The sequence below is a fragment of the Xiphophorus maculatus genome, chromosome 7 (assembly GCF_002775205.1).
Source record: "Xiphophorus maculatus strain JP 163 A chromosome 7, X_maculatus-5.0-male, whole genome shotgun sequence".
NCBI lineage: Eukaryota > Metazoa > Chordata > Actinopteri > Cyprinodontiformes > Poeciliidae > Xiphophorus > Xiphophorus maculatus.
In genome coordinates, this window is record NC_036449.1 from 18,926,685 (window position 1) to 18,939,333 (window position 12,649).

Here is a 12,649-nt window from a genome sequence, read left to right on the forward strand (position 1 = left end):
CCATAGTGCCCTCCAATGGCCTCCATATTCACTAGATCTCTGTCTGGTAGTGCAGTGGAATAGCAGATTTTCATCATGGAGGAGCAGCTGACAAATGTCAATAGGGACCAAAATCTCAGAAAAGAATTTTCAGCACCTTCTTGAATACACACCATGAAGAATTAAGGCAACTCTGAACCCAAAGCGGGTTCCAAACAGGTAAAACCAAATCATATCTAACAGCTGAGAAGACAGGTGCAAAATGTTCATTGTGTTTCACAAAGCCAGAGGATCTTATTTCTGGCCTTAACATTGCCGTCTATTTTTTTTATTTATTTTACTTTTTTCATGTTTAATCATCAACTGACCATTTTGGGCTGAAGGTTTAGGGCTTTTACACAGAATGTGTGTTTCTTAAAATTGACAAATAATTATTAGCCGATGTAATCAGAAAATATGTCAAAATTACATGATCAATTTTTCACTACCTGTTGTTTACCTGATTTGGTTCACCAGATCTTGACTGGTTTTTGAAAATTAAAAAAATATTTCTCACTGGTTGGGCAATGAAAGAGGAAATTTTAAAATAGACACCATATGATTCATTTAGGCAATAGAAGGGATTTTTATGTGCTATGATTAATCTCCAACCATATGCCATAATGTGGAGCTATTTTTCTGCCAAAAACTTCTCCATAATATCCTCCATACAACCGCAGTTCTCTTTAGACAAGCATGCGCCCTGAGGGCATACCATACCTTCCTTAAGACTGAGGAATGAGAGCCAACTCACACTCTTCCCATGCTCCCCCACAAGTTCAGCTTCCTGTTTATTTGTAAAGTCTTGTGTTTTTAAAACTCCCACACTGAGATTGCTTTCCATTCCTAATCTGTACGTATTTATGGCCTAATTACTCCAAGAAACTCAGAAAATGATGGCTGATCTGCAAACGTCATATAAAGCGCCCACATAGCAGGAGGTTTTGTTATTGGTCTGGTATGTTTTTTGTTTATTGTTCAGTTTCTCAGAGCTGATTCCTCTCAGATTCCAGAGTATTAGCCCGGCAGTGACTCAGGGGGCTTTCAGGGCCTGAGAACACAGTGAAGGTACATTCCTGACTGCATCCTGAGCTCAGCACTAGACTTTTAAGGAATTCCCCAACCTTATTCCTCAGCATGTGACTCAACTTCCTGATGATCACTTATCAATGAATTTTACCTTTTATGTTTATATGCTTAAAAATAATCATCTGTTGTTTTGTATTAGTATTGGTAGAAACAGGTCTCGTCCTGGGTAAATATTAAGATAAACAAATAATTTGTCATGATTAAAATAAATTCAAAATACAAAGTAATCTTTTAGTTCAATGTGATCATCTCATTAAAAGAAAAAGTTTGAAGATCCAAACTTTAATTTGAGTATATGTGTTTTGGTAGGACATATGACATCCTATGGAAATAGATAATTATGCTTAATAAAATCACAGCTGTCAAGGTTACTGGCACCTAATAAAATGACTTTTAAGTAAAAAATCAGGTTATTCCTGTCAGAAAACTGAGAATGGTTTTTAATTGCCATTTCAGCAGTGCATGCACAGTTTAATATTAAGCAGGTAAAATACATAATTCACAATATTAATTTTTATTACTCTACTTTTTTAAAAATATGTTTTTTTTAGCTGCAAGTACTCTTAGCTTGATCATTTTGGCCAAAGTCACAAAAAGTTTGGCTATCACTGAGATAAAGACTACTTAATGCTATTTAACACATAACTTTTCCAAAACTATGTTTTTTACACATTTGTCAATACTGTCACCATGTCATGACACTATGAGACAATCTGTGAAAAGAGCAAGATCCTCCACCTCATCTCAGTGCCTCTCAGTCAAAAACAACCAATCAGAACCAGGAGGAGTATCTTAACGTTGTCAATTTTACATACTGCAGCTTTTAACAAGGAGTAGTTCCACAAAGGAGTTCTCTAAAAAGAACAGAGAACATTGGTGCTGCTTTAAAGACTCTGTGATTTTGGTTTACTTACATTTTCCCTCTATTTGAGGGACCAAGTAGAAAAAAATATATTTATAGCTTTTTTTCTTATTTCTCAAGGTAAAAAACAAAAACAAAAATCAATGCAATAAATATGTTGTCAGTAATTTAGCTTATTATAAATGAAAGTAGGACCAATACTTCAATCAAAGAAAATTTAGGCTACAACAATATTGTTTTTTTTATATGATGAGACCACACTGGTTGTTATTATGACATGTAAAGTGGTATCTCCATACAAAAGTGGTGGTCTCTTTGAACATCAGCTGCCCCCAATGAGTTGGACTGTACATATGGGAGATGGGGGCTGAACGGTTGTGAATACACCTGCTTCCAGCAGAGACAACAAAGAGGGCCTCATTTTGGGGGTGGTGGCACAAAGGGGAGGGTCCAATCTAATTACAGACTCTGGGGAAATGACTTCATGGAGGTGACGCCCAACCCTCGGGTCAGTGATTTTATGCTTCTCCTAACAGTAGTAGTAAGAAACTGGACTGCAATGTTTACGTTGGGAAAATATATTTTTTTGTTTTTAATCAACTCTTTTAGCCATTCCACTTCCACTTCTTCCTCAGTGATTCAGTAAGTGATAAACACTCTCAGTGCATTAGGATCTTCAGCGTTTTTGTGGTTTCAGGCCTCCATCAGGGCTTCTTCAAACGCAGACATTTGCTCTCAGCAAGCACCATCTCGCTAATAACCAGATTGCAGAGCGTCATGCTTTGGTCCTCTCATTCACAGGACAATAATCTGCTTCTAACAGAAGGCTAATGAGCCACAAAGCCAGAACATTTGTCCTATCTGCACTCTAGATCTCGTCGTTAGCCATTAGAGGGCACACCAATTGAATTCTTTCAGTACTGAGAGTAATGAATGAAGAGACAGGAAATGGGTTTAGAGTTTAAAATGTTACTGAGAAAAATGGTGGTGATGATCAAACTGCCACAGAAAGAGTAAAAGCCTCTATTATTATCTGTATAAATACAATGAATTTGGGCGATGCAGCCATTACTGCCTAGTTATTACAGGTCACACTGAGATAAACAAGTGTTCTTGTTGCACATTAGTACAGTGGCCAATTTACTGCCACCCTTTGTTACCATAATGGTGAGATCATGGGTCCGAAAAGCAAGTTGGATTTATTTTATTGAGATCAAACACCATATTTGGAAAAATAAATTATGGATAAAAAGAGAAAAGTGCAAACACAACCGATGGTGGTTAAAATAAGACACTTTGAAGCATCCAGATTGCCATCTTCAGGTATTAAGGCGCCATCTAGTGTTGTCCAAAGAGCGTAAAGATGGCTCCTAATAAATATGGTTGGTGGCACTTCATTGAATATCACCACAGCATTGTATGCTTTTCAGGCAAATTTAGGCAATATATTGATGAACATAAAAGCTAAAAATAAATAAATGTTTTGCTAAGTGACAGTCATTCAAAAACCCTTAAAAGGACGTTCAGGAAAAAAACAAAAACAGCCCCTGAAGTTAAAATAAAGCAAGCTGTTCCTGAACTGGCTGCTTTGTCATTTTGCCATGCTGAACATAAAGGCAATTGTCCACAACCGACATACTGCATAACATGACAGCAGGGTGGGAGAGCAGTCATACACCAGCTGAGGGTTCTCTTCATCCACACATTTAACTTACTTAGCTTTAAACATCTGTTTAAGATAGAACAAATTCCCATATATTGTTTAGGGTTTTAGTTGAAGGAGAAGGAAAAGACAGTTCAATAATTTTTACTAATAAAAGTCTCACATATTTGGTGACCTTTGTATGTCAGTATCCTTCACTCTGATACCCCTAAGTAATATATATATATATGTATAAAATAGAACCAATTCTACAGAAGTCACATAATTAGTAGGAAGATTCCACCTATGTGTGATTTAATTTAATAAATGCATCTGTTCTGTGAAGGCCCCTAAGGTTTGTAAGCGAATGACATTAGACCAATAAATGCGGACCGGTCATGGATAACAGGATTAATAATAATTTATAATAGGGTTATTCTAATAGGGTTAAAAACAATAACTTGAGGGAGTTTTTTTACATTTCATGGTTAAATCAATCTTCTAAAGATAGAAAGAGCATGTCACAACATCAGACCTACCAAAATATGGATGTCAAAGGGGTAGAGGTGGGTAGTAGCTAACTACATTTACTCTGTAACATTTACTTGAGTAACTCATTTTTTATTTAAAAAAAGAAAAAAATAGAGGTGTGGCAGTAGATTTACTGTATCATCCCATTTATTTTTTAATATATTGGGAAATGTTACTTATTCTTAGTTTATCATTTAAAATACCAAAATTCACACATATGTTTTTGTCTATCTACCTGATTTTGAATGAATTACAGCACATTAGAGACGCAGCCAGTTGCTAATGACATGTGCAAAGCTGACAGAGAGACAAAACCTAAAGTACAGTGAAAAATTACCCCACAAAATATTGACTGAATAGAAAAGTGTAAAAAATAAAACACACTTTCATGTATTTCTTTCCACCCTCTTCACAATTACTTGGCTTAATTGGGGTTAAATAACGGGCTCTAGGACCTTGCTGCGAGAGAAAATAAACATCACATGACAGTGATTGTGAAGCGGGCTGGATATTGACTAAAATGTTGCTTCCTCAATAAGCATTCGTACAGAAGAAACGCAGAACGTCAATTCTGGGAAAAGAGGGCGATAAATGGAGTGATGTCTGTGTTTTAGGTAAAGCTGATCCCAGGAGGCAGCGGACATGGCTGCTGCTTCATTCCTCTTTGCAGTATGCACGGCGCTTTCAACTCTTTCTGGAAGTTCGGTAAGAAGGAAACTAACAAACCTTACATTCCTCTGGGTGTTTTTTTTTTCTAGAGGAGTTCAGATAAACTTCATGTTATGCTCTTTGACTGCAATCGTGTTTTTACCTACTAGCAGAGATTTAACAGCAGTGATCAGCATCTTTCTGCTTCCTTGTTTAAATTATGAAAATGACCACCAGGTGTGTCAGTGTGCAGAACTTCCCATCACTTTGTATGCCATGGTTCTTCTCGCAGGTCACTGGAACGAGATCCTTTTCTATAGATTACAAGAACCACTGCTTCCTGAAAGATGGAAAGCCTTTTCAGTACATCTCAGGTAGCATCCACTACTCCAGAATCCCGCAGTATTACTGGAAGGACCGCCTGGTGAAGATGTACATGACTGGACTCAATGCCGTCCAAGTGTGAGCAAAACACATCCAACTTAATACTAAAAACACAGATTGCTTTGCATACTCTTTGATCTTTTCCATGTCTTGTTCAGTTCCAGCCACTAACTTCAGTATATTCTATTGGAATATTATGCGACAGACCAACATAAACAGTGGGTAATTGTGATGAAATAAAAAGGATACATGGTGTTTTCGTTTTGTATTAAAATAAAGTAAGAGAGAAACAGGTCATGCACATTCACCCCTTGAGTATTCCTAGTGAGAAAATCCTCTCCACAGCATCATAATGCCATCACCATGCTTCACTGTTGGGATGGTATGTTCAGGGTATTGTGATGTATTCAGTTCCTGCAAAACATGGAGGCCAGAAAGGTATTTTTTGTTCATGTGTGCCCTATTTGTTACAAAACTGCAAACAATTCTTTTTATTGCTTCCTTTGCTGCCAACTATCCTTAAATGTGATATTTGTAGAGGGACAGGGCACAAATAAGGCAATTATTTATTATTTAAATTTTAATTATAGGTATTAGAGTAAAGAAAGGCAACTAAGACTACACTTTACATATTTTTAATTGTAAGAAGAAAAAGCAATAAAATATCTAACTTACTTCCATGGTTATACACTGTTTTCTAAGTCTGTCACATAGGATCCCAATAAAATACACAAAGATTTGTTGCTTTAACAAGAGTTAAAAAGTTCTGGGGATATGAATACTCTTGCAAAACACCATCTATATATATTTTATAACCTATTTATTCCCACCTTGTGTTCTCAGATATGTTCCCTGGAACTTCCATGAAGCAGTTCAGGGAGTCCACAACTTCACAGGAGACAGAGATTTGGAGCATTTTCTGAATCTGGCCAACCAGACAGGCCTCCTGGTCATCCTGCGTCCAGGACCGTACATCTGTGCAGAATGGGAAATGGTAATTTAAGTAACTTTGGTCATGTACTATATTTAGTTTTTGACATCACAGGCTAAAAAAGGAGCAACTCGGTTGCACAACAAGACCTAAATTATACAAATAATACAATGTAACAAACATTTAAAGCAGCATTGTGAAAGTGACAATGTCAAAGAAAAACAAGACAACCCTTATGTCAAGTTATTGTTTTAACCAACAAACCATATCAAAACTTTAAATGTATGTCTTTCACTCCAAAAGCCTGTTAAAAAAAGGGGAAAAACACAAGGGACACACAAAGGGAGAACAAAAATAACCTGCAACGTGTGTCACAGTACAGTGTGACATGTGCCTGGGTAATGGAAGATGTCTATTAATGTAAAAAAAAAAAATCATGTACAAAGTTTTAAACTTTATGACAGTGACAGACTGCTATTTTAATCTATTGTGTACATCCAGCCAATTTAAATACATTTAAGATGTACCAGTTTATAACAACTGTAATCTCAAAGATGTTTACCAGACAAATAGGCATAAATCTATGTCCTTCTGGTGTTATCATTCCATTATATTCAAATAAATTTTGCATTAACTTTTGAGAAATCCAAGCTGTAATTTGAAAGCATTTATTTTTTCACCAAAAGAAAAAAATGCTGTGCAAAAAAATGTCCATAACATCACAGATTCTCTATTGCACCCAGAAGTAGAGACTGAAAAAATAGATTACATTTAAAATTGGTAATAAACAGTAAGTAAGGGTGGAAAGTCCACATAACATAAACAAAATGAAAGACAACAAAAGAATTGTATCAGGTGAAGTCTATGCAAAAGTTGAAAACCAGAGAGGAAAGTTTAGCAGCAGCCAATCAGAAATGCAATCCGAGCATTTAGAAGAATAGAAGCATTGTTAACTGCAACATAAAAAAGTATGCAAACTGGACTGACCTGCTTTTCAAATTCTAATGTGCTATCAAAAAAAGACATCTAAGTTCTTGGGAAGAGGGGTTAGAGAATAGTTAACAAGCTCATCCAAAACAAATGTGTTACCAGATTACCTTGATTTATTTTCACATAGACGCCACATAAGTGAGCAAGATGAGAGTGGAATTAGATTTTGTAGATCTACATGTTATCAGTACATATATTAAAATGTGTACCTTGTTTATTAAAAACGAAACCATAGTCAGACTATAGAGAATAAAGAGAAAAGGGTTTACAACAGATCCCTGAGGAATGCCACTGACTACAGGTGAAGATTGTGATCTGATCTGTGATCCAACAATAATTTGCCAAAAACTAAATGTCTTTACTAAACCTATGTTCCAGGGTGGATTACCAGCATGGCTTCTTCAAAAACCAAACATCATACTTCGCTCATCGGACGCAGGTAATCAGACACCAATATACCAGTATGCTGTTTTCACGAATATATTTATGCACAATTAATATGCTTTCTTCTGTACCAGATTACTTGGAGGCAGTCAGCAGTTGGCTTGCTGTCCTCCTCCCCAAAATTAAACCTTGGCTCTACATCAATGGTGGCAACATCATCACTGTCCAGGTAAAAAGACTCGGTAATACCAATAATCTCTAGCACATGATTGCAGGTAACAATGAATCAACCTTAATGGCAGGTTGAGAATGAATATGGAAGCTACTTCGCCTGTGACTACAACTACATGCGTCACCTGCGGACGCTGTTCCGCTTCTTTCTGGGCGAGGATGTCGTTCTCTTCACCACTGATGGAAACACAGACAAGGAGATGACATGTGGATCATTGGATGGGTTGTATGCCACGGTGGACTTTGGCACAGGTTGGTGGTATTTGACTGTGTTATGGAAATTGCAGCTTTATCATTCATTGTTTACCTGATTTCCCTCAGACACCAACATAACTGTTGCCTTCAAGCGCCAGAGAAGATTCGAGCCTCAAGGACCCCTGGTTTGTTGCACACCAGTCCATCCATCATCATCTTCTGACCTGGTGATGTTTTATGGATGTAACAGGTTTAGATGTCTTGCAGGTGAACTCAGAGTTCTACACAGGCTGGTTGGACCACTGGGGAGATCAGCATGCCATGGTTGGAGCTCAGAAGGTCAGCAGAGTGCTTGAAGAAATGCTAACCATGGGGGCCAGCGTCAACATGTATGTCTCCTTGAACTCCCAGGCTTCCAGCTTTCCTTCTCTCTACACATATTTGATAACTCAGCAGACCAAGGCATTGAAAGTGATTATATGTGTCTTAAGGTAGAGACCCTAGGCTAATTGCGTATTTTTAGGTATTTGATTTACATATTTCAGGGCATAGTTTTAGAAAACAATGAGAAAAGCTCATTTTCAGCTGGGGGCACATATCTGGATGTGATAAAGCATTGTTAAACTATTCCCAGTGACTATCTCCTTTGCTTCCAACTACTAAAACTTTCTTGTTATCTAAGTGTCATTAATCAACACTTCTCCAGGCTTTCTGAGGGTATTAAAACATTTGTATTTTGCTACTTTCTTACACATTTCCTATCCAGTCTTTGTACCAGGTCTTGGTGACCAGTGGAGGATAAATATTTTAGACCTAAAAAGTAAACTAATGGTATTTGAAAGTCAGTCACAGACTAAAGGGCTGCTTACTCCCCAAATTGATCATTTCTTATTCAATACTAAAATTGGATACTAAAATACTCCTGAGCATTTTTTAAAGTCTACTGAAATGCAAAGAAGCTGAGTAAATTATTTGGGGAAGTTTTTTATGCCTGAATGCTGCTCATCTTCCACCAACCTGAGTTAAGATTGGTACGAAGATAGAGACAGAACCTCACAGCTTTTACTAATATCTTTCTCAGAACTCATGTTCTCTACCCCTTTCCTCTCAGGTACATGTTTGAAGGAGGGACTAACTTTGGCTACTGGAACGGTAAATACTTTTATTTTCATGGTTTTTAACATTAGTGTGGAGATCTCCTATAAAGGCTCACTCCTCTTTTAAAGGTGCTGATCATGACAGCAGGTTCCGCTCTGTAGTGACAAGCTATGATTACGACGCCCCGCTGACTGAGGCAGGAGACCCCACAGAGAAGCTATTGGCCATCAGAGATGTCGTAAAGCAGGTAACGGTGATGGAATAACCAAACAAATTACAAGTAATTCTCAATTATTAGATAATCAAAAAGTTTATTTATTTTATCTCAAAATGTGAAACTCTTAATTCAGTTAATTGCACACCAACTAATAAATTTCAGTCGTTAACTAACCCTGATGATAATTTACAGTTAATGAAAACCCAACATTCACTGTCAGGATTTTGAATATTACATTATGCCAATAAAAAAGAATTTTTAATACAGCGTCTTGTATGCTCATGTAGTCTTGAGTACATGAGCATAGAGTCCTTGTGCATGAAATACTGCATCACTATTTAACAGGCTGTGCTTCACAAACCTCTTAAGGCTTTCTCAACATTAGTTTTTTTTTTCTTCCACACAACTTTTTCATTGATATGCATAATTTTATTGCTGTGTGTATAGAACGTGTCTTTAGCAGCGATCTTTTGAGACTTACCCTCCAAGTAGAGGTTATCAACAACTGTCTGCTGTAAAAATGTAAAGTCAGCAGCTTTTCCATGATTGCATAATTTGTGTAATATTCTAATCTATGTATGAAAAGCTAAATTTTCACTTTCAGGCATCATCATCAAAATGAATAGGAATAAACTCTTACTGTGTAGCACTCTTTGAGTATTAGTTTTTGAATTGAATTACTTGAATAAACCAGCTTTTGAGTGATATTCTGATTTGTTGAGATGTTCTGATTGATTTTGGTAAAAGTAACAAATCATTATTTATCATTAGTTTAGAGACATCCCCGCTGGTCCCATCCCGCCAGCAACTCCTAAGTTTGCCTATGGCTTTGTCACGCTGGAAAAGGTAGTAAAATCGAATCAAAATTTTGGCCAAAACACATTTTAAAATGTTTGAGTGACTCATTATGATCTATTTCTACAGATTGGAAACATTAGCAGTTTGCTAGATACAATTTCTCCTCTTGGGCCAGTCCAATCCAAGTATCCTCTGACGTTTGAAGAGATTAAACAGGTACGGTGCCATTCTGAAGTCAACAACAGAGAAAAGGCTAGCAGCATAGACAGTAAACCTCTTGAAATAGAGAAAACTAGACTGTTGTGTCTGCAACCTGTCATGTCCATTGTGTCCAGTACTATGGGTACATGCTGTACCGGACCACGCTGCCCCACGACCTCACAGAGCCCACGCCACTTATATCGCCGCTGAATGGGGTTCATGACCGTGCTTATGTGTCAGTCAATGGGGTAAGAGCTTTCTGTGAACTTTTGTTTGTCTAGCCATCCAGGTTTCCAGGTCAGTGCGGAAAATACAGATTAACATTATAAATCTAAGTATAGTGTTGTCCTTTTGGAAGCTAATGTAAATGTGTTCAAACAGGTTTTCCAGGGGTTGTTGCAGAGAGATACCGCACTCGTGATGAATGTTACAGGAAAACAGGGGGACACGTTGGATATTCTAGTTGAAAACATGGGCAGAGTTAACTTTGGCAGTAAGATCAACGACTACAAGGCAAGGCAACATTAAATATGACCAACATACGTCAAACTGTACACACAGAAACTATGGTTCTCTTGCTTACAGTATTTCTGTGTTTTAGGGCCTGGTGAGCAACTTGATCTTAGGTAAAGATGTACTGACAGGCTGGAAGATCTATCCGTTGGACATTGACGCAGCCATTTCAAGAGGATGGCCTCATTCAAACAGTCGGAAGTCTGTCCCATCCCCGCGAAGAGAACCTTCAGCTGGACCCACCCTTTACATGGGGACCTTACAACCTAACGGGCTAGCATGGGACACTTTTCTCAAGCTCATTGAATGGACAAAGGTAATTCATCATCTTATTCCTACACACGTATTGGCTCCTCTGGTACCGATATGTAGAAAGCCTTAAAATAGCCTCGTCGCTGAAAATCTGGAGATATTTCCCTTTGGTGCTGATTATTGCCATTGCACTACTTTTTAGCTGACTCAATTAACATGCTTGTATGCCCAACCAAGAGTTGAGGTTATTGGCATCCTACATTTTTATTTTACGGGTCAGAAGCTGGAAAGTTTGGGCACCAGTCTTAGGAGAACTGAAGCTAAGAAAGGCATACTGGACTCAGAAAGTCTCCATAAACTTCTAAACATCTAATTTAGATGCCAACTAGTTGTTAGAGAAGCATGACAGGATTAAGCTTTTTCTGTTCTACCATCACAGAATATAAACATGACAATTCTTAAATGTTATGTGTTCTTTGGTGAAATCAGACAAAGACTGAGCTTTTCAGCAACAAACACCCCAGGTGGACCTGACATGAAACAAGCTATGAATGTGGAAAATCTTCTCATGCCCACAGTAAAGCAAGATGTTTTGGGCCAGTTTCTCTTCTAAAGACCCTGGCATCATAAGCTCTCCTATATGCATAGACATTTGAAATACAGATGTGGCAGACGCTACCAGTAAGCTGAAAATGTAAAAAAAAGAAAGCACCTCATGCTTAAGTATGGTGGCAGAGCTGTGATACTGTGGGCCTGTTTCTCCTACAAAGGGTCAAGGAACCTTGTTAGAGAGCATGAATTATTTAAAATACCAGAACATTTTAAATAAAGGAAAACTGAACATGGGTCATCTTTGGGCCTATCTAAAACATGTGGCCACCAGAATGAGTCACCAGACACAAACCTTCCTCCATAGCCATCTTTTTCACAAAACACAGCTGAACAAGGCATTAAACATAAAAACAAAAAACTGGGGCCCAGGTATTATTGTAAAATAATGTCTTTCTTAACATAAGATTATTTCTGACTAAATACAGTCAGAAATGGTTGGATTTTATTTTTTCAGTGAGATAATGCTACTGCAATAAAAGATACATTTATTTTAAGGCTTTTTCCGCATCTCTACCAGGGTTTCAATAAGTGTGGAGGGAGTAATGATTGTTTTTATAGGCTTTTATTGTGAGAATAATAAATGACGTGTTTGTTTCTAATCAGGGCCAGGTTTGGATTAATGGGGTGAATTTGGGACGATACTGGCCAGGGAGGGGTCCCCAGCAGACTCTGTACGTCCCCGGGCCCCTGCTCAGCACCAGTCTGCCCAACAACATCACGTTACTGGAGCTGGAGGGAGCCCCAGCACACCTGCGGATTGTTTTTATGGACCGGCCTCAGCTCAACGCCACTGCTGGGAAATCCTGACTAATAATATGAGCAAATAATTCTTGCTTTACTGCTGCCAATTCTTCATTCGCTCCCCTGTCTTGTTCTTTAACTTTGGTCATAACATTTAATCAATCAGCTTTATGATCATCCTACAGACATTCTTAGCAGCACATTATGTAAATATCTTGTATAATAATTTGATTTTTTTAACTGTGTTTATTAAATTATCTTGAATAATTTTACAAAATCAGAATTTTTGTTTTTACCAAAAATAAAAAGGAG

General features: G+C 37.6%; 1 protein-coding gene across 1 annotated transcript; it reads left to right on the forward strand.

Annotated features, from left to right (window-relative positions):
- The first annotated feature begins 4,621 nt into the window (after positions 1–4,621).
- Positions 4,622–12,642, forward strand: LOC102218868 (beta-galactosidase-like). Its single transcript, XM_005800690.3, has 16 exons — positions 4,622–4,847; positions 5,083–5,252; positions 6,018–6,168; positions 7,474–7,534; positions 7,614–7,708; positions 7,782–7,962; positions 8,032–8,090; positions 8,173–8,294; positions 9,017–9,057; positions 9,132–9,250; positions 9,992–10,066; positions 10,145–10,234; positions 10,354–10,467; positions 10,601–10,732; positions 10,821–11,048; positions 12,200–12,642. The coding sequence occupies exons 1-16, from the start codon at positions 4,785–4,787 to the stop codon at positions 12,401–12,403; spliced, it is 1,905 nt and encodes a 634-aa protein (XP_005800747.1). The 5' UTR covers positions 4,622–4,784; the 3' UTR covers positions 12,404–12,642.
- Positions 12,643–12,649: the final 7 nt, after the last annotated feature.

Bases quoted from the DNA above. Each gene is read 5' to 3' on its own strand.
- LOC102218868 (XM_005800690.3), top strand. From the start codon at position 4,785: ATGGCTGCTGCTTCATTCCTCTTTGCAGTATGCACGGCGCTTTCAACT. The intron at 7,963-8,031 runs GTTGGTGGTATT...GATTTCCCTCAG, and splicing joins CACGGTGGACTTTGGCACAG to ACACCAACATAACTGTTGCC. The intron at 10,468-10,600 runs GTAAGAGCTTTC...GTGTTCAAACAG, and splicing joins CTTATGTGTCAGTCAATGGG to GTTTTCCAGGGGTTGTTGCA.